Source organism: Strigops habroptila, chromosome 5 (assembly GCF_004027225.2).
Source record: "Strigops habroptila isolate Jane chromosome 5, bStrHab1.2.pri, whole genome shotgun sequence".
Lineage (NCBI taxonomy): Eukaryota > Metazoa > Chordata > Aves > Psittaciformes > Psittacidae > Strigops > Strigops habroptila.
The window spans coordinates 41,905,005-41,927,912 of NC_044281.2; the positions used below are offsets into that span (position 1 = coordinate 41,905,005).

General features: G+C 44.2%; 2 protein-coding genes across 6 annotated transcripts in view; one reads left to right on the forward strand and one right to left on the reverse strand.

The window, feature by feature from the left end:
* The window catches only part of CCDC148 (coiled-coil domain containing 148), a 76,563-nt gene extending 65,915 nt beyond the window's left edge, over positions 1 to 10,648 (forward strand). For 3 of the 4 annotated variants that reach the window (XM_030486513.1, XM_030486515.1, XM_030486514.1), the window contains 3 exons: positions 3,405 to 3,522; positions 6,132 to 6,272; positions 8,232 to 10,648. In XM_030486513.1, the coding sequence (XP_030342373.1) occupies positions 3,405 to 3,522; positions 6,132 to 6,272; positions 8,232 to 8,378 (406 nt within the window). In that variant the 3' untranslated portion in view covers positions 8,379 to 10,648. Of the gene's footprint in view, positions 1 to 1,766; positions 1,933 to 3,404; positions 3,523 to 6,131; positions 6,273 to 8,231 lie in introns of all 4 variants that reach the window. The other variant, XR_003991470.1, reaches the window with a different exon arrangement.
* A 1,360-nt stretch (positions 10,649 to 12,008) lies between these two features.
* On the reverse strand, positions 12,009 to 20,500 carry UPP2 (uridine phosphorylase 2). Of its 2 annotated transcripts, XM_030486516.1 has the most exons (7): positions 20,331 to 20,500; positions 19,615 to 19,732; positions 18,419 to 18,577; positions 16,140 to 16,254; positions 14,299 to 14,508; positions 13,115 to 13,261; positions 12,009 to 12,601 (listed from the first exon to the last, which is right to left on the reverse strand). In XM_030486516.1, exons 1-7 carry the CDS (start codon positions 20,354 to 20,356, stop codon positions 12,429 to 12,431), a joined length of 948 nt encoding a protein of 315 aa, XP_030342376.1. In that variant the 5' UTR covers positions 20,357 to 20,500; the 3' UTR covers positions 12,009 to 12,428. The 2 variants fall into 2 exon arrangements, with proteins under 2 accessions (XP_030342376.1, XP_030342377.1); XM_030486517.1 differs by lacking the exon at positions 19,615 to 19,732.
* Between the last annotated feature and the right edge of the window lie 2,408 nt (positions 20,501 to 22,908).

The window sequence follows — 22,908 nt, forward strand, 5'->3', positions numbered from 1 at the left end:
AAGCTCTCTTTTAATGTAGTATCAAGAACTACAAACTGCGTTTAAGTCTTACTGTGCTTCAAGAATTAGCATTCAAAAGGGCAGATGTTTGTCTGGTGATAGAAGTCCACTTCTCCCTTTTTTAATCTCTGCAGTGAATTTCAGTCAGGTCCTTTATCGGGTCCCTTAGGTATGGAATGGGTTGTATATACATAAAATTTCCTAACAGAACATCACACACCCCCCCAGCAATAGATTTTGCATTACTGTCGCAGGACAAGAATTAAATTGGCATGAAATTGTGCAAATATTTTCACTCACTACCTATGGGAAGCAGAGTGGCACAGTCCTGTTCTCCACTGAGGCAGTGAGTGAGAAATATTTGCAAACATTTTAACACAGCACCTGCACTGCTGCCAGTCCTGGCCCTGAATTCAAAGGGCAGGGGTGGGAGAGTTGGAAGGAAATGATCGCTCTTCACAAGAATTCTCTCTTACTAACTGTTAGAAACAGAGCAATGGCAGCTGTTTTCCATGCAGCCAGGGGTGAAGATGCTTATGTATTGCATCTCTCCCTTCCCTTGTCCTCTTGGAAGCAGTTCCATGCTGGGAATGAATGCAGGTGGGAAGCAGTTCCGTGCTGGGAATGCATGCAGGTGGCCTTTCCTCTTTCCGCTCTTGTCCCACCTCAAGATTTTCCCCTTCCTGAAGCAGAGCTGTCCCAAAACCCTCCTCCCTTTCGAGTTGGTGCTCCACATTCAAGGGACACAGAACAGAAAGAATCCAGGAAAACTGTGTACAAATAATTGGGTGTTAAAGCTACTCATAAAGCTGGGAATATGAGGGGAATGGTGGTGGAGCCAATGCCTCATGCTTGTACTGTTATGTCGTAGAATGTGTTTAGAGCTGGGGCCAAGGTTGGGCTGTGCACCTCGATATAGCCACCACGCTTCAGCTGCAGCATAAATTAGCAAAGGATCTGGCCCATCATTTTTGTCATGGGAACCAGTGGCTACTTCTGCAGTGTTTGAATTAGTGTTTGGAACGCTTTCTACGCCAGCTGCCCCATGCCTTGGCAACTTTGTGTATTGATTTAATCACAGGTGGAAACACAAGCAGATCTTAGCCACTAGGATAATGCTTTCTACTGTTTACATGAGATCTATTCAACTGACAAAGGTTAAAAGAATAAGTTGTGATATAGAGCAAAACCCTATCTATATTATGACCCATTTTTTAAAAGTTTTCTAAAAATTTCATAATAGAGTTCATTATTTCCTATTGAATATTTATGAGACCATGTCTGAAAGCAGAGTTCTAATGAAATTATGCTTATCAAAAATTATGTGTATACCCACAATACTTCAAAAAGGTATCTTTGCTGAAACTAATCAGCTAAGCTCATTTTTCAGCTGGTAATTCATTAAAATTGTTATTTACTGTGGTGCTTAAAGTAAAAATTTAGTATTAAGACATTTTAATTTTAATCTTTTCTATAAAATTAAGTTTACTTTGAAGAAATAGTAGCTAAAATATTAGTAAGTATAATAGAGTGAAAGAGAATTAACAACTTTATTTGGATGTGGACACTGAAATCAAATCTCAAGTAAATATTTAAAGACAAATATAAAAAGTATTGTAAGGATGCTCCAAATTAGGAACACGATGTACTGTTGAATATATGTTTACAAGTTTCTCTGCCTTCCCTGAGTGTAGATTTCATAGCTCTGCCATTGCCCTCTGGCAATGAAACTTAATCTTTGTTAATACTGGCCTTGGTCTCCCCAGCATGAGCAAGATGATGATCTCCTTAGGATAAAATAGTAATGAAAACATGAAGCACCTTCTTAGGAGCAACAACTGCTGCATCAAGATGCTGAGTCCTTGCTTTGCCCTGGTCTCCTGTCAGTGACTTTGACAACCAATTGCAGTCACTTACACCTATTCAAACAGGGTATGGAAATGCCATAAAATCTTTCCCTTTATCAGTGCTTTACATTTCTATGTATGAGAAAACTTCTGCAGGAGAGACAAAGTATGTGAAATTAGACCCGGATGAGTGCCCCTCAGTGTTCCTTCTTGGTCATTTACAGAAGTTTCCAGGGTACTGAATTTCCTGTCTGATCACACTGGAGTATTTTAGAACATGTATCATAGTAATCAGCTCAAGCAGACTGAAAGGTTTTCAATATAATATTTTTTTTTGTCATTTTTCAGTAAAATATGAATATCTGCTTGTTATTAAATTTTCTGCATAGAAAAAGAAGATTAGGCTTTCTCCCTGGAACAAAATGACTTCTGAAGATTACTACTGTAAGCACACATCTACCTAAACTGCAACGGCCACAGTAAGAAACTGAAAGCCTCTGGGGCATCCTCAGGCAGCTTTGTACCACTCTCTTGTGACAAACTTGTTTGTCCTGATAATTGTTATTGGATTATTGATGCAGTGGTCTTTTCTAGCTACTGACATAACTGTACATTTAGTTCTGATTTTTGCAGTTTATAGTGCAATTTATAAACTCCTTTGAGCTTACTAAAATTTCCAGTGAGAAAATAAAAATACATTTTATTGTAGTTGAAGCAACTCTTTCTTCTACATTTCTCTAAAGGCAGCTTAAAATTTCAAGGGCAAAAGAAGGATAATTCTCTGACTGCAAAGCATGGCAGTGGCAATTCATATGTAAGGACTAAAAGTGACATACCAAAGGATACCCTACAGCTTCACGCGAAACAGAGTTTGGCAGTGAACTGAGGTTTATATAGAAAATACAGTTGTGTCGTACTATTTGGGCTATAAAAACCTATTGCAAAAAGTTGAGTGGCAAAAATAATGCTGTAAGTAAAGTTTCAGGGTATTTGTGCTAACCTCCATTTTTTTTCCCTTTTGAAGAAGGATGTAATTCTTAAGTTTTCATGCTTCTTCCAGTAACAAGATTGGGAGTGATGTGTTTCTTTTAATGCAAAGGGTTATAGGAAAGAGTTCTGCTATACACAGATGTCGGAGAACATTTCTTCTTGGCAGAGAAAATGGGGGGCGGGGGGAGAGTGACAGGGCTATATAAAGCATGCTAGAGAAAATCTGTGTTCTGGAAATGAAATCTGAAAGGTTAGCCAAGTTGTTTAAAAAAAAAAAAAGGAAAAAACCAAACCATAAAAACCCCCAAAACAAATTAAAAAACCCCCCAAACCCCAACCAAAACCCTCCCTTAACTCCCCTTCCCTAAAATGTCCAAACAAACAAAAAACCCGCATTCAAATGAAAAAGCATTTTTTGCATTTTTCAGGTGTTTTGATGAACCACAGTGTTGTTATTATGTGGATATAGAAAACATCAGACTAGTTTTCAAACCGAAATAGCATAACAGCAATTTAAACTTAACCTTGACCAATGTTTTTTCCATTTGTGCGTATGGTATTTTTCAGGGTAAAGTTTAGGCAAGCATTACTAGAAAAACGGTTGCTGAAGAAAAAGGAACTAGCCCTTCAAGCAGTATGTGAAGAAGAGGAAAAAAAGAAATGCCTTGAACTGCTCCGACAACAGGTGCTTTTATTTCCTGGATATAATATTTTTATATACAGTAATAATACAAGCACATACTGTCATATTATGTGAAAGATAAAAGGAACAATCTATCAAAAGCAAATAAATGAAGAAGTTAAAATGGTCTGACTTAAACAGTAATTCTGTCATGTTATAAACACTGTGTGCTTTGTAACTCTGACAACAGGGACATTATGATGTTAAATTGCACTGTAGAAGCTGTTAATATCTGCAAATCGATAGATACTGTTTTTTCTGGGTTGGATATGATTTTTTTTTTTTGTTGTTGTTTGTTTGTTGTTGCTTGGTTTGTTGGGGTTTTTTTTTCAATAATCTGAAGTCTGCCTTGAGTGTTAAGCAAAATTTATGAGTAATTTAAATTCTTTTTAAATTCTGGAAACTTACAGACTTGGACGACTTTTCTTCAGAGGGAGATTCAACTCTCTGAAACTTTGGCATGTTATTTTAAAAAGGACATCTCGGAAAATGCTTGCTAATGTTTGTCATAGTAAATGCAGTGTTGTTATTTTTTTTTCTACTGCTGACTTTTGAAGTAGTAATTTTTCCTTCATTTATATTTTCGTATCTATTCTCCTTGGTTTTCCCTCCAAAGTTTAAAATGAAAAATCTGGAGTTCACATTCTTTACACTCCAGGAACTGCAGCCCAATTGTGCAGCCAAAGGAAAATAAGGGAGGGAGAAAAGATGCCCTCCAAACCCTTTCGATTTCAGATAACTTAAACAGCATTAATGCAGCAGCTTTCTCCCTGGGACTACCCATGGTTAAAAATACGGTATTTGGTGCAGCCTTGACCTCACCTTCAGCATGTCCTTTGGCTTCAGGATTAACCGTCCCAGTACAGTGTGCATGCCAGTGAAATTCTTCCTTGTGGACTGTCTGTGGCTTTATAAGTGCTTTCACTTCAGCATTTGGGTGTACAAGGTCCAGAAGAAAGAAAAATATAACAGAGGTCAAATACTCCAAGCCATCTTCTGTGGGATAGCTGAGCGTAACAGGAATAAATTAACCTAACGGATCATTAGTCTGTTATTTCAGTCATTCTTTAAACTGTTGAACTGAGGCCCATCTCCAGTCAATACTTTATTTTTAATGATCTGATTCAATTAAATATTTGGTGTATTTCCAGCATTATTTTAGGTTGGCAATGCATTTTTAATAACTCTATTACACCTTTTCTAAGTCACCAGTGGAATTGCATTGTCTTTTGCATCAGACATTACAAAAAGCTGGTTGAGAGTCATGATCTGTTGATCTCTTCTGACTGACCCAGTTCTCTTACCAAAGTAAAAAATGCTTCTACGACAGCCTTCGACCAGGATGGTAGAGTTCCCACTTCATTACTTTTTCCTAACCAGTATTTATTCTCTGTTTAACACTAATGAAATGCTGCTTCATAAAATATACCCCTTAGTTGTATGTGGGGAAAAAAAAGATATTTACTAATGTCATTCAGTCTGTATATTTTGACAGCCTGTAAACACGAAGGTGACATTTTCTTAAAGAGATGGAAAAAAATTACCATACATAATTTTAAATATTCGTTTCTTGTTTTAGCCATTCAGATGGTGTCCTGACTTTGATTATTTTGGTCATGCATCTTTCTGTATCTTCCAAGTAGTATTAGCCTACATCTGAATATTTTAACCCAAAGAAAATAAGAAATGAAAAAAGGTTGTCTCTTGCACAATATAGCATCTGAGAGAATCTTTGATACTGATCTAGCCACAGGAAATTAAACCGTTAAAACAGAGCACTTAAGAAGAAATCCAAAGAATTATGTTATTTGTGGCATATCACTTCATGTTGCTGCCCATGACTCAGTAAAAACTGTGAACTACTGATCTGAGCACCTTTGTTTCCATCAGAAGAAAAAGAAGAAAGTTCGGGCTTACAGGAATTGCGAGTATTGCTAAATTATGAGTCTGCTGGTTCCTTTTGGTTACTGGTTTTGAAAGTCAGAGCTCATGCCAAGTTCTGCTAGAAAGCTGAGGATGCTTCTCTGACTGCATTCTTGCTGAGCCGAGGCCTCCTTCACAGCCAGGACCGCATGCTGCTGTTATGGTGTCAGTAGTGCACATATCTGGGAAGTGCTGTTTTCTGGTAGCCTAAAGATTAGCATAAGCTTATTTCCTACGCGGGGTATGATGAGGTAGCAACATAAACTATCTCTGTGTGGAAACGTGGTCCAGCTTTCAAGTTTGTGTTTTCAAGGACTGACAAGTAACATTCACAATATGCAGGTTATTCAGTGTTAAGCCTGCCCACATAGCGGGCAGTTCTCCACTTCACAGCAGTTCTAGGCATGCACAGTACTGTATTAAGTCCAGACAATTAAATTGTCTCCATTGGGAAACAAGAAAAAAAGTCTCCCTGGTTATTATACTCTGTCGATGTGGTTTTACTCTGGATTCTAGTTTTAAGCTTTACAACTTACATGTAAGGATACAAAATGGTTTAAGGCAACTTTTGAGATTTTTAAACCAGGTAAATGATCATGTTCTCAAAGGATGTGTTATTGATAATAACCTTTTGTCATCTTATGTCTACACAGATAGAGTAATTGTTGTTTTCATCTAATGTATTTTAGGTTGCTGTTGTTGCAAAATTAGATCCAGCTAGAGTAGTGGCTGATACAGTGGCATCTAAAGCTCGGATGGGCATCGGAACCAAAGAAGAGTTTGATATTCAGAAGCCACTGTTTCAGTTGCATACATACAATGAACAGCAGGTAATTGTATCTAATCACACTATATAGTTTATTGTATGCACATATATCTTAATAGTGACGTGATACTAACATTAGTAATTTATCTCCTAAATAGGAATATTAACAGTAGAATATAGAATATAATTTGTGTAAAAATAAAAACATTAGGACTAATAGATGGGATAATCTCTCTGCCCCAGCGTAGATGCTGGAGGACCACAATGAGAGTGACCACAAAGGTGCATTCAGGTCCAGCGTAGAAGTCCTGGGCTCTCCCTGAACAGCATCCCCCATTGCCACCACTGGAGAAAGGATGCTGGGCTCAGTGGACCACTGGGCAGTTGCTGTGTTTGCTGGGCATTTTGGCTGAGCTGTTTGCTATTTTTTCGTTTCAAAACTCACCCCTTTTGCATTTTTATGCATTTATTTAAAGATGCCTCCTTTTCTCCTGCTCCAGTTAGTGTTGTACAAAGTATTTGAAGTTAATTGACTCAGCACAGAAGTTTTCTTTGACTGTATGCAATAGAGCTGTGTTACAGGTAACTTAATTATAGGGTATTCTTTTTTTCTTGGAAGATTATGCACAGCACAAATCTTTTCATAAAGTGAAAATTAGTATCTTGACTATCTTACACTATTGCTAGTCTGGGGATCAGTTGGGGTGTGATATGCAAGGGCTAAAGGAGAAGAAACTGGTGAGGTGGAAAAGAAGCAGAAAACTGAAGTAACTGTATTCCCATTTTCAGGTCACTGGGATTGCTGAGGACAGTGGTAGTATAATTTCAAATGGAATTAGTAACATAGGGGAGGGTTTTTTTATTCCTTCACTGTTCCCCATCTGCTCAGTCTATACATTTGAAAATATTCCCACTCTGGAATTTAAAAATTATATTTACAGAAAAAGAAGTGCTATGATATAATTCTGTGGCATAAAAGCTTTCTTTTAGCATTGAATAAGCTGAAATTTAATGGTGTCTATAACTAAGCTTGTCCAGCACTTCCCATTTTAAAGCATTTTAAATCTCAGTTTGATAAAAGAGAGATGTGGCACAAGAGATACAAGGTCTTTTTGGCTAGTAAAATTTATCCAAATCTGACCTATGTATGAGGTTCTGAAAAGCCTTAGCTTAAAAATGTTCTAAATGTGTATTTCTGATTGATATCTGAATTCTCAGAATATTCTTCCTGTTTCCACTCGAAACGGGGTTTGGTATTGCTCGGACTGCAGTATGTGTTTCCTGCGAAGCACACTGGAGTGCTCCATCCCAGAGCTGCAGTGGCTGTGAATAATGGTTCCCAGTGCTGGGCTTCCCAGCATCTCTGGGTTTTGTAGCAGGGGATGCTAGAGCTGAAGGTAATGTCACACGTTCTCTTGTACTTTCAGTGCTCTCCCGCTATAGCCCATGGAAGAAGGATTTGAGAGAGGCTTACATATTTTGCCAAATAACCAGTCGACAAATTTTAGAACTAATTTCCTTAGGATTAATTGTTGTTTGTTGTAAAATGGAAGTGGTACTGCTATGTAGTCACAGGCAATGCTGGGAGAAAAATCATAAACACGTTTGAAGCACTTGGATTCCATAGAAACAAACAGGAAGGGATTACAAGTGTTGTGCTGAAAGCAGGGCTGTACTGATGAGGAGCATTAGAGGAGTCAGCAACTCTTCACTGAGCAGGCTGAACTAAACATCACTTGGTTTCTCAGCTACCCTCTCAGTTTTGCTGAGGAATGACAACCAGGGCTCTCTGTTAAAATAGTTTGTGATCATTAATATTAAAAAGGATAGTATCAAGATATGTGCAGTGAGATAAGGCTTGTTTACTGTAGAGTTTCTCTGCTTTTGAAGGCTTTATGACTGTAATTTTCTGTTTTTTAAAACTTTTTAAATATATACATCCACGGATAACCTGTGAGAGACACTGGTTATGAGGAAAGTATTGTTTTGTTTCTGTTTATCATTGTGTGGTTTATTTTAACAGATCATTTCTGACCCTAGACTTCGTGTTGAGCTAGCTCTTCGAGAAGCTGGACTTTATAAAACACTTTATGCAAAAGAGATTTTACCAAAAATTCCTCCACTGAAGCTTCCAAGAAGAGATATGGAATCTACAGCTTTTAAAATGTGAACACCTCTCATACCAGGAGTAGAGAAGCTTCAGGGATATTGTCTGGCCTATAATGTGGAAACTTCAAATAAATTTCCCTTAGACCGTGCCATAGAACTATGTAGTTCTCGATGTATGCAATCATTCAAAAAACCAACATGTCTTTCTCATGCAGGGTACCCCATTTTCCACCTGCCTTGGTGAAGGTTGAACAGAGGTTTGGTGGGTGTAGGCTGTTGTGGTGTCATTTCCCATGTCCCCTTCTACTGGGAGATAGGACAACTGTACGTGAAGGCCTCCTCAGACATTACAGGCCAGTCTGATGCATAGCATCTTGAGTAGGAACTCTGTTTTTTAATTGGCAGCATAAATCCAAAATAGACTTGCGGAACAGCCACTTTAAATTGTGACACATGAATACATCCCACGACTTTCATTGCAGGTTTCTTGAGAATTTGATTTTTTTAATGAATGTTTTTATTATTCCTTGATTATTATAAAAAGAAACTTAACCTTTGTCTATATTTAGAAACAAATTTGCTGCATCATATTTACTGCAAGCCAGTCATGCAATTTCATGTTGCAGATTAGTCTTTCAGTATAAATTATAAATTATAAATAACATTTCAGATCTGGGATCTTTATTTTGGAGCTGAAACTACTGAATAGGGATCTATTTAAATGAAAGGGAAATAGATGTGATTCCATTTTGTAACTGACTATGTTTTCAAGTCTTACGTGAGTGTAAAATGTATGTAAACAAGTTATAATTAGCAGTTTAACCAAACATTTCTAAGGACGATGAATATCAGAGAGATCTGAACATCCATAGTTGTGTATCTGGATAATTACAGGAATTTCATTAAGGTAATATTGTAATGCCTTATAGGCATTAACGGATCACATGCCTCCAACACCTTGTGAAACAGACAGTAACTGTTGAAGTGAGAGACTGAGGATCAGGGCAGCTGAGAGCCCAGTCTGTGCTCTCCCAGCGGAGCCCACGGTGCAGGCCCAACAAACACCAAAAGAGAGCGGTTTTACTGCTAGCCACTGTATAGCACCTCCTTCCCTGGCACAGACAACAGGCCCTCTTCTCTTGACATATTTGGTGACTCTACACCAAATGTTTTGTAATCAGAGACAAGCAATGTTGAATTTTCACACTCAAACTGTTAATAACATTGGCAAAATCTTGTAGCGTGAGCCTGATCTCAGCAGGTGTCTCAGCACCTGGGGAAGGGAGGTTTGCTCCAGCACGGGTGTGCAAGGGTGCAAAGCCAGAGCAGACGGAGACTGTAAGAAGGGTGCCAGAAAGGCAGGGGAAGAGCACATGCAACAGACTCCTGAGTGCAAGCAAATTTAAGACCAGGATCAACGTAATGTGAGTATTGAAGCTATGTTATTTTAATGGGGGAAGAAAATGCTACAGAGACTGCCCAAAAGCCATGGGAGCTGTTTGTCTTCTGGATGTAGCTTTTGCATGTTTGTGTTAGAATTACTATTTTGTGTGTATTTGTGCATTTTATTTTGGTATCTCATTTGGGGTAACTTATTATTTTTAAAACACACTTGGCCAACTTCACAACTTGTTGGATGTTCCTGCAGGGAGACCAGCACTGCTTTTCTTCTATTTAGAGGCCAGATTGGCTGCTAGACTGCTTTCCCAGAACAGAAGATTCCAAACTTAAGGCAACTGATTTTTTTATTTTTTTTTTTAACTTGCCTTTAAAAACAGATCTGCGAGATAGTCTTGGTGGTGGAGAATCTTTTCAGATTATAGTTGTCATCTTTTATAAATTCCAAGACATTTATGAAAAAAAGAAAGATTAAATGAAGCTGACATGTTTTTGAAATAAAGGGCACTGATTTTTAGGCACTGTCTTGCGATTGTCTGTTGTTTCTCAGGGAATAGGCTGAGTAGAAGCCCGCTTACATACATGAGTGTGCCAACTCACTGCAACCATGAGTTGGGGCTTGTTATTGATATGGTGAGGCTGGAATGAAGATTTTTAGAAGGATTTTCATGTAACAGTGGCGCGTGGAAAACAAGCAGGTCAGTGAAACTTGCTTGAAGTATTTTGCTTAGCGCACGGAGAGGCTGCTCCTGCAGACTGCCTCAGCCCCTCTCCCTAGCCTGGCCAACTGCCTCTCTCCTGTGCCTCTGTGGGAAGGAAGTGGGTGTTTCCTTTTACTTCGTCATGCTCACCTTAGCACTGTTCACAAAAGATGACCAAATCCCTTCAGGAAATGGAGATGCTTATAAGAATGTTTGTTTTCATGATAAATGCCTTATACACTTAATTAAAAAAAAAAAAAGGGCAAGTTATTTTTGTACAAAGATGTATGAAATTACTTGCACATAAAAATAGTAATTTGGAAAATGTTAATGGGAAATAGACTTCTCAACCAGCATCTCTTGCAGCCCTACTTTGTTGGTTTTGACTCACTGAGGGTAACAGTTCAGAATTCAGCTATCCTTTATGCCAATGGATGAAGTGTATGCAGTTTGACTAACAATCTGAGTTTCTAAAGCCTGAGAAAAACGTCTTTGTGAAAATGAGGTTGCTCAGTTTCAAGACATACTACTTATTTGTGAATTTTGGTGGGCAGAAAATTGGCTGAAATGTTAAATAGTGCCTGAAAGTCGAGTACCCAACTGGTACAAGATCAATTGGTGTGGTATCTGGCCACTACAAAACACTTAAAGTTTGTGCCAACTTAGGTGCACATAAGCTTATATGCACATATATGTATGTATCTATAGAAAAAGAAGAACGTAAACTGATTCAGATGCCAGTTCTGACCCTCTGAGAATAGAGAGGGCTCTGCAGTAACGGTCTGCATTCTGAGCTGTGTAAACTACCGACTCATCTGAAACCCCTAAAGAGTGTCAAACTTAGAATGTGCAGCAGAAAAACCATTTCACAGCATAATCATTAAGCTAAGAGCAAAATAAGTAAAACAGGAGTCTCTTTACTGCACATTGTTCTAGAAAATAGAGAGTTCTTCACCTCTTGCAAAGTTAATGACTGGGTCTGTGTTTCCGTAAGCTAGGGCAGAACAAACATCACCTATCAAATTAGACAAAATGTTAAAGTATCATATTTCTTTTCCTGGAGTGGTTTTAAATTATTTTCACAACAGACTTAAGGTACATTGCTATTAGTATAGAAGTTTCTTAAGCAGACTTTGGACTTAGCAGAACTGGAAGCAAGCTTGTTAGTGAAACTTGAGAACTGGAAGTGATTTTGATGGGAAATTCTTCAGGCTGTAAGTGACCTCTGAAAAAACCCCTCTGTGCAACTCAGGCACAGTTTATTCTCTTACAGCTCATGGGGACACTTAGAGATGATTTTCTGGACTGTTGGTGTGTGTTGATTAGCAGATGAACGTGAAAGATGCAGTCCCTGGCCTTCAGGTGAAATCTGGTGAAGGTTATATCAGCAATCCGTGCTTCCCATCCCTTTCCCTCTCAAGGGTCCCCGTGTGCCCCACACCCAAAGCTGCCACCCGTGCAACGAGCGCAAATCTGCTCCTGCTTGGCTTGGGGATGGTCTGTGCAGCCCACACACCCCCTCTCATCTTCAAATGCTCTTGTAGATGTCAGTTTTTGACAGATCCTTAATGAATAATAATAATAGTCACAAATGCAGATTAATTTTGTGTGTCATTTACTTAGTTTTTGGCTTTATGCCAAATGCAGAGGGAGCTCCTTCCCAGAGGATTGCTGTGGACAGGATTGACCCTAATGGGACAGTCCTTTACGACCACTGGAGATGGGAGTGAGAAGCGTGCAGTTCGGTAAAACAGTCTTAATTTCTGCGCAAATTTTGGCTGGAGCTCTCCTTGGGTGAGCAGGTGCATTGGTGTTAATTCAAGCCACATTTGAGGTCTGCAGCTCCTGCATGGTGGTGTTCGCTGGATCCGGCTGCCCCACTCAGCCGTGGAGGGCACTTGCTCATGGGAGTGCATCGTGACCAAGTCAGTCTTTTCCATTTCCCAGAAAAAGGGGCTGTGGTGTGCCTGGCACGGGAGCGCAAGCCTGCACTGCTCGTGTTGCATCACCCATCAGTTTGTGAAGAAAAGCGTGTTTCCTGCTGGAGGACGCAACCCCAGCTGCTTTCGGATGAAGGCTGCAATCAGGCGCTGGGGCCGCTGCTGGTACTCCCACAGCACCTCGTGGGGTGCCCGGATCTGGTCCCCCTCCAGGCGGTCCAGGAGTGCCACACAAACGACAGCGGCTGCAGGACGGCCAAAGCACTGCGTTACCTCACGCCTGATGACGAGCACCCTTTGCCTTAGAACACTGCCCTGTGGGGCAGGAGAGGACGCCCTGCTCCTGCTGTCCTCCCCAGAGCTCGCTGTGGGATGTGCCCTGATGCACTGGAGGGGCCGAAGCGGCAGGACCCCTGAGTAGCTGCTGGCTGCAGCACTGCCCTGCAAGTGCCCTCTGCTCATCCCTGTTTATTTTCCAGCAAAACAAGGGAAGGCAGCTAAGCCTGTGCAGCCAGGGCTTGTTTTAAGACCAGGAAAGGGAGGAGGGAGGATTAAGTTTTGTTTTGTCCAACACGCACTCAGGCCTTCTAAAACAAACTTGGTTTTTATTGACCCACAAAATTTGTTCTAGTGTATGTTTCAAGTTAAAATAGTTAGGAATGTGGTTTTGGCCTTTGGGTTGTCTGAATCTCGCACCAAACTGAACCCTCAGGTTGGTTTAAGCTGTGGAGCGCAGGGAAGGATGCAGAAGCACTCACCTTTCAGGCCACACAGCCCACACAAGGCTGCGAATGCTGTGGACTCCATTTCGATGTTCCTCACGCCAGCATTATAAGCTCTTTTTAAGTACTCTAACTTTTTTTCACTGGAAAAAGAGCACAATGCTCCATCTAATCTCCCCTGACCTTGAAAAGAAGCAGAGAAGTGTCACTGCTGGCGCTGCGTAGCTTTACAGTTGCAATTAATGGGGTGTAGTTTCATATGGAAAGTCCAGCAGTACCTACATTTGTCTGAAGCCACCTAAGTTTTCCTTTGACTAGTTACTTAAGTAGCTGTACTTATGTCCAGTACAGCTGCTCCTCTCACACAGCATGTAAAGTCCTTCATGCACGCCAAATGTATACCTGCAGCTGTGCTAACCTGGGCAGCGTGCTTCGTTTTATTGCTGTTCCTACTATTAATCCTCTCAAATGGATTTTTGTTTAAATAAAACATGGCCTTGAGCAATACACAGATGGTCGAATTTGCAAGCAGATCCAAAGGTTTATAAATAGTCCTCAGATTATTAATTCTTCATTTATTGCATTTCATCTACTCTGCAATCAGCATTTAATTTTGCAAACAAAATGGTTCCAGAGTAACCAAAGTTTGTTTACATAAATGTTACAGGCTTCCTAGCACTTTCTTAGTGTTTGGTAGTTCTGAAGTTACAATCTTTGTTGTAGGAAATACTCAGCATTAACCCATCTGCTAGGCACACTACACAGCTGTGGAGGAGGGGCTGTTTTCTTTGCCAGGTTGCAGCTACTCCTGCTTTCAGCAGGTCTGTGACCGCACGTAAGTCCCATTGAACGGCTGGACCGGGGCAGCAGAGGTCCCCTGGGCATCTACATTGTCCCAGGGGGAGCTACCACTGCTGAGTGGATCGTAGCTCATGATCCACCACCAGCTACAGCAGCGCTGGCCTTGCAGGTAATGTTACAAAATTTAACTGTCAGATGCCCAAAAGACCAATTTGCCCAGGCACAGCACCAAAACTGGTATTGCACATTCTGAAGGTGTACCCTGCTCTGACCACTGAACAACCTCTAATGTATTACCAGGTGGGTCTGCTCCTGCAGCCCTTCTTAGGCTTTGAAAGCATGGACAGTTTTGCCTACACAAGAACATAAGACTTGGCCTTGTGTCTGTGGGGAGGAAGGACAGTCAAAGATTGTTTTACCTTCATAGAAGTCATAGGTGCACATGGTATGGCCAATGAGCGTAAGGAACTCAGGAATCTCCTTGCTGCAGGCAAGCAGCTCCTTCGCAAGGTCCTTGTCTAGCTCGGTGCTCCGCACCACCACATCTTCCAGCACCACCTGCTCGAACCGTGGCTTGAAGGAGGAGTCCACTGCTGTGTCTGTGATCACAACAGTCCCGGGCTCGATCCCTGTGAAAACAAAGGCTGAGCCTAAGCCAGAGCTCATAACACTTGTGACTGCTGTGAAAATTCAGCATAACAGGAAAATCTCTATAGATGTATGAGTGACTGTGGGGTTGTTCTTTTTAGTGAGTAAAACAGATGTGAGAGAATAATTGAAATTCATGCAGTAGCACAGATGTACAAGTAGAATGTACAGAATCAGCACAAGATGAGCGATTGTGGGAATGTGCTGAGCAACAGCGTTTTAATTGCTTCTGGCTTGCAGAGATCATGGCCCACCACCAGCTTCTGCAGGCACAAGGAGCACTACTGCCCTGTCTAGGGGTCATAGAATCATAGAATTGTTTAGGTTGGAAAAGACCTTTAAGATCATCAAGTCCAACTGTTAACCCAGCACTGCCAAGTCCACTACATGTCCCTAAGTGCCTCGTCTACATGTCTTTTAAGTACCCCCAGGGATGGTGACTCCACCACTTTCCTGGGCAGCCTGTTCCATTCCAGGTTGCTGGACAACCCTTTTGGTGAAGACGTTTTTCCTCATACGTAATCAAACCTCCCCTGGCACAACTGGAGGCTGTTTCCTCTCATCCTATCACTCGTTACTTGGGAGAAGAGATTGACCCTCATCTCGCTACAACCTCCTTTCAGGCTGTTGTAGAGAGCGAGAAGGTCCCCCCTGAGCCTTCTCTTCTTCAGGCTAAACCACCCCAGTTCCCTCAGCTGCTCCTCATGATACTTGTGTTCCAGACCCCTCACCAGCTCCATTGCCCTTTTCTGGACCCACTCCAGCACCTCAATGTATTTCTTGGAGAGAGGGGCCCAAACCCGAACACAGGATTTGAGGTGCAGCCTCACCAGTGCTGATTACAAGGGAAAGATCACTTCTCTAGTCCTACTGGCTATGCTATTGCTGATACAAGCCAAGATAACATCATATCTTCACAACATCATTGTAGTTCTCCTGAGTTGCCTGCCCCTTCTTCCAAGGGTCATAAAACTCTCTTTTTTTTTCTTTTTCCTGAGTTCCAGCCAAAGCTCTCTGTTCATCTGTTCAGCCAGGCCGGGCTTCTTTCCTGCTGGCTCATCTTTATGGGGATGGCCTGCCCCTGTGCCTTGAATATTTCCTTCTTGAGGAATGTCCAGCCTTCCTGACCTCCCTTGCCCTTCAGGACTTCCACCCAAGGGACTCTGTCAACCAGTCTCGCAAACAGGCTAAAGTCTGTCCTCTACAAGTCCAACACAGCAGTTCTGCTGACCCCCTCCTTACTTCTGCAAGAGTTGAAAACTATTACTCACAGTCGCTATGCCCAAGACGGCCTCCAACCATCACATTGCCCACAAGTGCTTCTCTGTTCACAAACAACAGGTCTAGCGCGCACCTTCCAGTCAAGTGTTCCCAGTTTGAAAAGTGATACCCAATTGTTGTGAATGCAAAGTCTTTGTTTATTATAAAAATGTGCACTCTGCTAAGCCAGTCACTAGAAGTTTGCTGGGTTGTAACCCAAAACAAACTATCATGTTGTTTGGTACTTGGGGACCTGACAAAGAGCTATAGCTCATAACTGCATGACCTATTGCTGAGATTTTTTTTTTATTAACAACTTTTTTTGCTCTGAAGACAGACCATGGTAACTTACCTAAACCTCCAGAAGTACCAATGCGTATAATAGTAACATCTCGGCATTTTGCGTGGTGCAGAAGTTTAATTAGTTCATGAAGCATGATGGAAATGGAAGGGATGCCCATGCTGTGCTGTTGGGAAGAGAGAAATGAAAAATGTCATTCCCTGTGATGCTGTGACAGGTGACAGGTACGTGACTGCAACGAGCTCAGGGTTACGCTGTGGCCTCTTTCCACTGATGACGCCAACAGCAATTTTTTGAGACATCTCAGGGTCTTTGTAGCCTGTCCAGGTAAAGAGTCTAACCCTCTTCTCCTCCCTTTGATGCTTTCAAGGCTCCTCTTATCAGAGCTGGTATTCACACCTGGGGACCAGTACGCCAGGCACGCAGATGGTGTCTCTCCTTCGAGAAGGGTCTCTCCACAAGCGCATCCCGATGGCTGAATGCTCCAAGGCCTTCCCCTTCTGTTGCCCATCCTTATGCCACATGCTGACTTCCATTCTTTGTCGTGTCCTGCTTGTACTCTTGGAGTGGTGAATTTCAATAAGAACAACCTGAGTATCTGCTTCTCTGGGTGCCTCCCAACCTGTCCTCACGCCACACCAGAGCACCTCTGCCCATGTTGCTGAGTGTGAAGGACAACACATGGGTTTGTGCCTCTCGCTGAGGACTGGTTTCGGGGTCAGGCATCTGCCACATGAAGCCTTGCGCCTTGTGGGCCACCTGTCCTGCTTCCTGGCTCACATCGCCCACCCTGGCGTCCCTCCATTCCCTGCGCCTGCCTGAGGGCCTTCAGGCTCTCCCCTCCGCTGGCAGTGGCCCGTTCTCCACCCTCTGCCATGGCTCATGGTGCCTCGCTGCCCCGTCTCCGCTGCCTCTGCCAGGCTGGCAGATGTTTTGCAAATCTGGAGCTATCGAGGCTGCCTCTGCTTTCTTCCCAGTGCTCCTGCACTTGATCATCTTAGTTTTCTGCTTCACCACTCAACTGATGTGCTTTTGTCAGCTTTACTTTTAGAAACAAAAGGTGTTTGGTGGTGTGGGGTTTGGTTTTTCCCCTGAAAAATGCCTCACATTTTTTTGGTTTTGCTATCCTGTTCAAAACCCTGAAGGAAACATGTGTAAAGCAGCACAGTTAATTTAACATATGCAGTCAGTTTTCACATTGCTTTGTCTCTTTTCATTTGGCTGTGAGACTGATGGTCTATTAGGCTTGTATCATATTTTAAATATGAAAACTTTTTGCATGTTGTTACTCTGGAACATCGGCTTGACTTATTTGCCAATGCCTAAAAAATTTATTCTCATTGTAAATATTCAAAGCAGGAAACTGTGTTCCACCCTCTGGTATGTTTGAGTTCATTTGTGTTTCTAAGCAACTTGCAAAAATGTGATGTTGGCAGCTGCTCTGCACGAAGCGTTTTGGGGGAGGCTCGCTGTGTGCTCTGCCCGGCATCCCCTCACAGCGGTGGATGGCTTCTGCATTGGCACAAAACTGGTGCATGGCCAAGAGCTCAGCACAGGCTTTTCTTCTAGCTGTGTCACAGCTGCTGCCAGAGCGGGGAATAGCAAAACTTGTGGGTTCTTTTTCCCCTGAGATCCTGTCAGATTGATTCCCTCGCGTGTTTCCTTCGGCCAGGTTTGGTTTGGTTTTGTCAGAGGGACCAAACGTGAGCTCTGTCATGTGACGCTGCCTCCTGTGAATCAGATTTAAGACTAATCTTGTGCCTGAAGAAATGGTGGCAGGACAAACTCTGGGGCATGAGCACTCACCAGCACAGCCTGTATTTGCTTTTTCCTTTATGCGGTGCAAAAAATTCTTCTCTTAAAGAATAATTAATGATAAAGCAAGGCTTGAACTTTAGAGCTCATGTCAGTGTAATACTTCTAGCAATATTTCATACTTCATGCATGGTGTGAAGTGGTCTTTGCTTCTGAAATTGCCAGGCTGCTGAGCTGAACAAAATACGTGCATGTTCATTTTTACTACAATGCTTTTTAAACTGAACATGTAGGGTGCCAAGAAATATCATTCAGACAGAAGCTTTACCATGGCTGGAAGGTTGTATGGTGGTAATGGCTGAAACTGAAAATTAAAAAAATCTGCTTGCCAGAGCTGTGAGACGTGGAGAGGGAGAGGTCGTGCCGCGGCCACCCTCCCTGCTGCAGGGGAGACAGGGCCCCACACCAGCCTGCTGCAGGACCATGACAGCAGCAGCAGGCCCAGGGCAGGGGTTGCCATGAGTGCCTGGGATGGAAAGCACATGCAGTGCAGTGCAGCACAGTGCAGTACTTACGCTGATGGAGAGCACTGGCCCAGCCCGGTACATGGCATAGCGGTCTGTCCCCGCGCAGATGTCCGCCAGGTCCTCCCCATCACCTGCCAGTCCCAGCTCCTTGTGCATGAACTGGGCAAATGCTCTCATCCTGTTTGGGCTGCCACCAACGCAGACAAACTGGATGTAAAACATGAGCATGTTGGTATATCTTAGCTAAAACAGGTACCAAGATTCAGCCTTAATTTGGCAGTGGTGGGCTGTGCCAGACACGTCTCCCCGTGGAGCACAGCAGGATGCCACTTCCTCACAGGCAGCCAGGGGACATCAGAACAACTGAGGGTCTCAAAACCAGGAGTTAACACTATACCCAAGCTGTTACTCCTTTAGGGTTGTGACTGTGCTAGGTCCAGACAGCTGTACAGCTGCACGTACTTGGGTGTCTAAAGTACTTGGGAAAAGCTAAAATATTTTAGCAAATTTAAGCTGTTAGTGTTCCTACTGATTGCAAAGCAAACCCAGATGTTAGAGTATCTCATCATTTAATTTATTCCATCAACAGTGTGGGCTGCAATTAGTGAGTACTGCTGATGACACAGAGGCCATAAAGTCAGGGAGGAAAAAGGACAAATTTTACATATTAAAGGATAAAATGCTCCCTAAACACAGGAGGGAGACCAGCATGCAGCTGCAAGGGCAGTGGTGCTGATCTGGCTGCCAGCAGTGCAGGGGAGTGGGAGCCCATGCATGGTAGGGCGGCTGAAGACCTGGGTCACCACGGCTCTTCCCCTGTGCTGCTGGGGAAATGCTCTGATTTAAAATGGAGGAGGAGGCAGTCGTGACAGGCTGGTTTTGACAGCAGATCTTGGCCAAAAACACAACATCCTCTTTCTCTTGTTTCCAGTAGATGATGAACAGATACTTTAGACAAATGCTTCCTCCGTCTGTCCTCCAATATGGGGGCCAATATAAAACCAGTTCTATGGAACTGAACAGGTTTTAAAAAAGATAATTTTCTATAGGGATTTCTGCCCGGAACAAGCAAGGACAGATGACCTCCCTGCCCAGGCTGCCCTGGGTCACCGAGTCCCTTTGCTGAGCAGCTGGACCCTGTCCCCAGTGGAAGCATCCAGGACAGGAGGGCCCCAGCATAGGCTGGCAGAGGTGTGGGATGAGGGGCTGGGAGTTGCCACCTCACTCTTGCACCTGCTATTTACCTTTATGTCCCCAAACATTGCTGGCAGGTTGTGTGTCTTTGTTCCCAAGTCCAAGTGATACAGAATGTCCTCCTCCATTGAGTCCAAGTGTGGGTTTTTAATATGGACAAGCCCACTGCTGCAGGGAGATAGGGCAAAGACGGGTCAGGGGCACTAGGCAGTGCCCACAGGAATGAGGACAGGGCAGGATGGGGCACAGGAGCCCTGCAAAAGGCATGCAAGGCCCTGGTGTTAGGGAAGGGATGGGACAGGGACAAGCCAGCTCTGCATGGCATCCAGGGTTGCTGCCTTTCTGCTATTGGTAACCCCTTCGACATCTCTTTTATTATGTCTGAGTATTTGGCAAAAATGTTTCTCAGTATATATGATCAATTTTGTCAATGGCAACCTTAGCTTTCTTTCACATAATTCTGCCAGAAATACCTAGCAGGTAATGTACTGTGCTATTTTGTGTGTGACAGCTTATTAAGCTCTTAGCAAATCGGGATTTTATATTTCTATTGTCCCAAATAACTGCCTAGCAGTACAAGTGCAAATTAAATTCAAATTCTGCAGGCAGCAGGAGGCCGGTTTGCCTTCCCTTCCCACCTGCTTTAATAGAGGGAAAGCAACCACGTAACAATATGGGTCAATTTTATAAATAAGGCTTAAACAAAACCCAGAGAACATTTTTCTTGTCTTATTAAAACAAATTCAAACCTTCCCCAGTTACTCACCCGGAGTAAACTGTTGTTTCAGTCATAGCGGCTCTACCAGACTCAGCTGAAAGCGATACTCTGCAGAAAAGGTAAGGAAAACACCCTGCTATTTCTTCAGCTGTTGGGTTCTGGAGCTCAGAAGAGGTTTTAAGGGCTCTGCAGGGGGTTAAATTCCCTGTCTTTGTGCAGCTCCCAAGACCAATAGTGGCCGGTCCCCCTCCGCCCGCTCCCCTTTGCCCCGTCAGGTGCGCGCGGCCGCGGTTCGCCCCAGATTGGCTGTTTTTGCAGGTGTGTCACCATCAACCTCAACTCCTCCACCGCCGCGCTCGGGGCGAGGCCGGGGCCGGTGACCCGCTGGCCCTCTGGCCGGCGTGGTGGGCTCGGGCGCGTGCCAGGCACACGTGCACAGCGGCATGCAGGCCTGCCTGTCTCCAGCCACAGCTTCGTGCCAAGGGCTTGTCTGAGTTTGCTGCTGCGGTGCTGCTCCCCCGGGGAGGTGCTTGTCCTGGGGATTGAAGCGGCACTCACACCCCCAATGCCAGCTTCAAGCTGTGCCTTTCTCCAGCCCCATTCAGTGCAAATTGGAAACCATCCTGCGTTTATCTGAGGTGCACAAAGAAAGAGTTAGTGCTGCAGCGAACCTCCACAGGCTCTGTGAAGGGGTGATGGTGCATTAGGAGCAGCTGCCGCAGCCCCAGCTCAACACCACGTCTTGCAGCTGTAGCAGCCGGGGTCGTTCCATGGGTCCTTGTGCGGGTGCAGATCACCCCGTGCCAGGGAGCAGCTGCCTCACACCCAGTGCTCGCTGGTGCTTGCAGGCCCCAGGTGTCTGTCAGCGTGGCGTCAGCTGGGAAGGGAGCTCAGAGCGGGGACACTGCTTGGGGGAACGGGGTTGAGGGGAACTGGCTCCACAGGCCTGTGCAGCCTATCTGAGCTTGGGCTTACTGGAGGCTGGACACCTTTTATGTTCTGAACTGTCATGGTCCTCCTGGGTAGCCCAGAAAACCATCTCAGAAGGAAAACACAAGGTAAGCATCAGAAGATGGATGTGGCCCATTCCCACTAACCCCTGCTTTCACACTCGTAACTCTTAGCACACGAAAGTGACTTGCAATAGATCTGTTTGGCTCATTGGCTAAGCTCCGCAGAGGGCAGCACTGCAGATTACCACAGCGGTGCCCGGGTAAGGCAACGGGCAGAGATAGGCTACTGCCATTCAGAAACGGGTCCTGGAGCGACTAGTCCCAGCCTGGAGAAGCTGATTTTGTTCTTGGCAATGTCCAGACAATGATGTTTGTTCTCTGCACCCAACTCTCTCTCAGCCCAGGAGCCCTTCAGGGTAGTCTGTGGTCAGAGGTGCCGGTGGCAGGCTTGCCCTGGTCCCAGGGAGGCCGCCTGGCTCTGGGCACTCTCCCCAGTGCAGCCCTTCCCTCAGCTCCCTCAATTCAGGAGCTGCTTTTGGTGTCACTGTGCCCCAGCTGGGGTCACTTCTCCCCCATAAGACACCTCCCCCCTAAGGACACAAGGGACTTTGCAGCCCAATGTCCACTGTGGGTGTCACGACAGTGCTTGGTGACTGTCCCCAGGTGGGATGGGCTCGGGCAATGTCTGTGTTCCATCGCACACCACTGCCTGCTGTCCCCAGGGCCATGGAGCATGTGATGTGAGGTAGGACATGCCTTGGGGTGCTGGGTGGGGTCTGGGAAGCAGGCAGCAGCGCCAGAGCAGCCACCACAGCCCCTGTTTGTGGCTTAGACCAAAGGGCAGCATGGAGGCAGCACTGCACAGGCCAGGCCAGGTCCCCCCTGCTCATGGTGTGAACTGCAGGATGCCGAGCAAGGCTGTGGGCACTCAGTCTCTGCCTCAGTGCGTCCCATGTTCATCTTGTCAGCAACGTGATGCTGTTCGAGACAGATGTGCACAAGTGACCTGTGCTCCAGGAGTAGGAGAAGACTGGAGAAACTGGTCCTGCTGCCTGTCCCAACATGATGTGAGACATTGCCCTGGAAGATGTTTTAGGCAGCTGGCTGGAGGAACAGAATCTGGCGTTTGCTATTGGCCTCTGGGAATGGTAGATGAAAGCTCTGGTTAATTAGGTAAGTGGTAGGTAATTAATCACCATGGCGAACTGAACCAATAACCACGTCTGAGTTCAGTGCAGATTTTGTCAACTAATGCTTTTGATCTGCTGCCATCTTGGATCACTTCTCTATGATTTATGTGATCGCCATCGCAGGTCCCCTGGCTGTTAAAGCAAATGCTCATCCTAGCAGTGAACTGCAGAGAAGCACGAAGAGTCTGCAGAAGTCGTCAGCACGCTCGTTACAGCCTCTGGGCAGCCTTAATTGCCTACAGAGATTTTTTTTTTAATTTTTTTTTTTAAGCTTTGACAACTTTTATAGTTGCAGCTGTGTGAACACAGCAGGGCCTGGCCAGCCATGGCCTGTGCAGACTGAACTAGGTATGGGGTGGGGACCAGGCATTCGCTGGGTGCTGGTGGCTTCTGTTTTCAGGAGCCCGGCCTGGCCACCCCTCTGTGCCCACCAGGGACAGCTGAGCATCCTGGTTTGCCTCCTGCAGTGGAGCTGATGCCCCT

Excerpts from the sequence above, each read along its gene's own strand:
- UPP2 (XM_030486516.1), bottom strand. The coding sequence starts at position 20,356 with ATGACTGAAACAACAGTTTACTCCGG. Across the intron at positions 18,578-19,614 it reads CAATGTTTGGGGACATAAAG|TTTGTCTGCGTTGGTGGCAG; the intron begins GTAAATAGCAGG and ends TTTTACATCCAG. Across the intron at positions 12,602-13,114 it reads TGGGCTGTGTGGCCTGAAAG|CCGCTGTCGTTTGTGTGGCA; the intron begins GTGAGTGCTTCT and ends GCCGTCCTGCAG.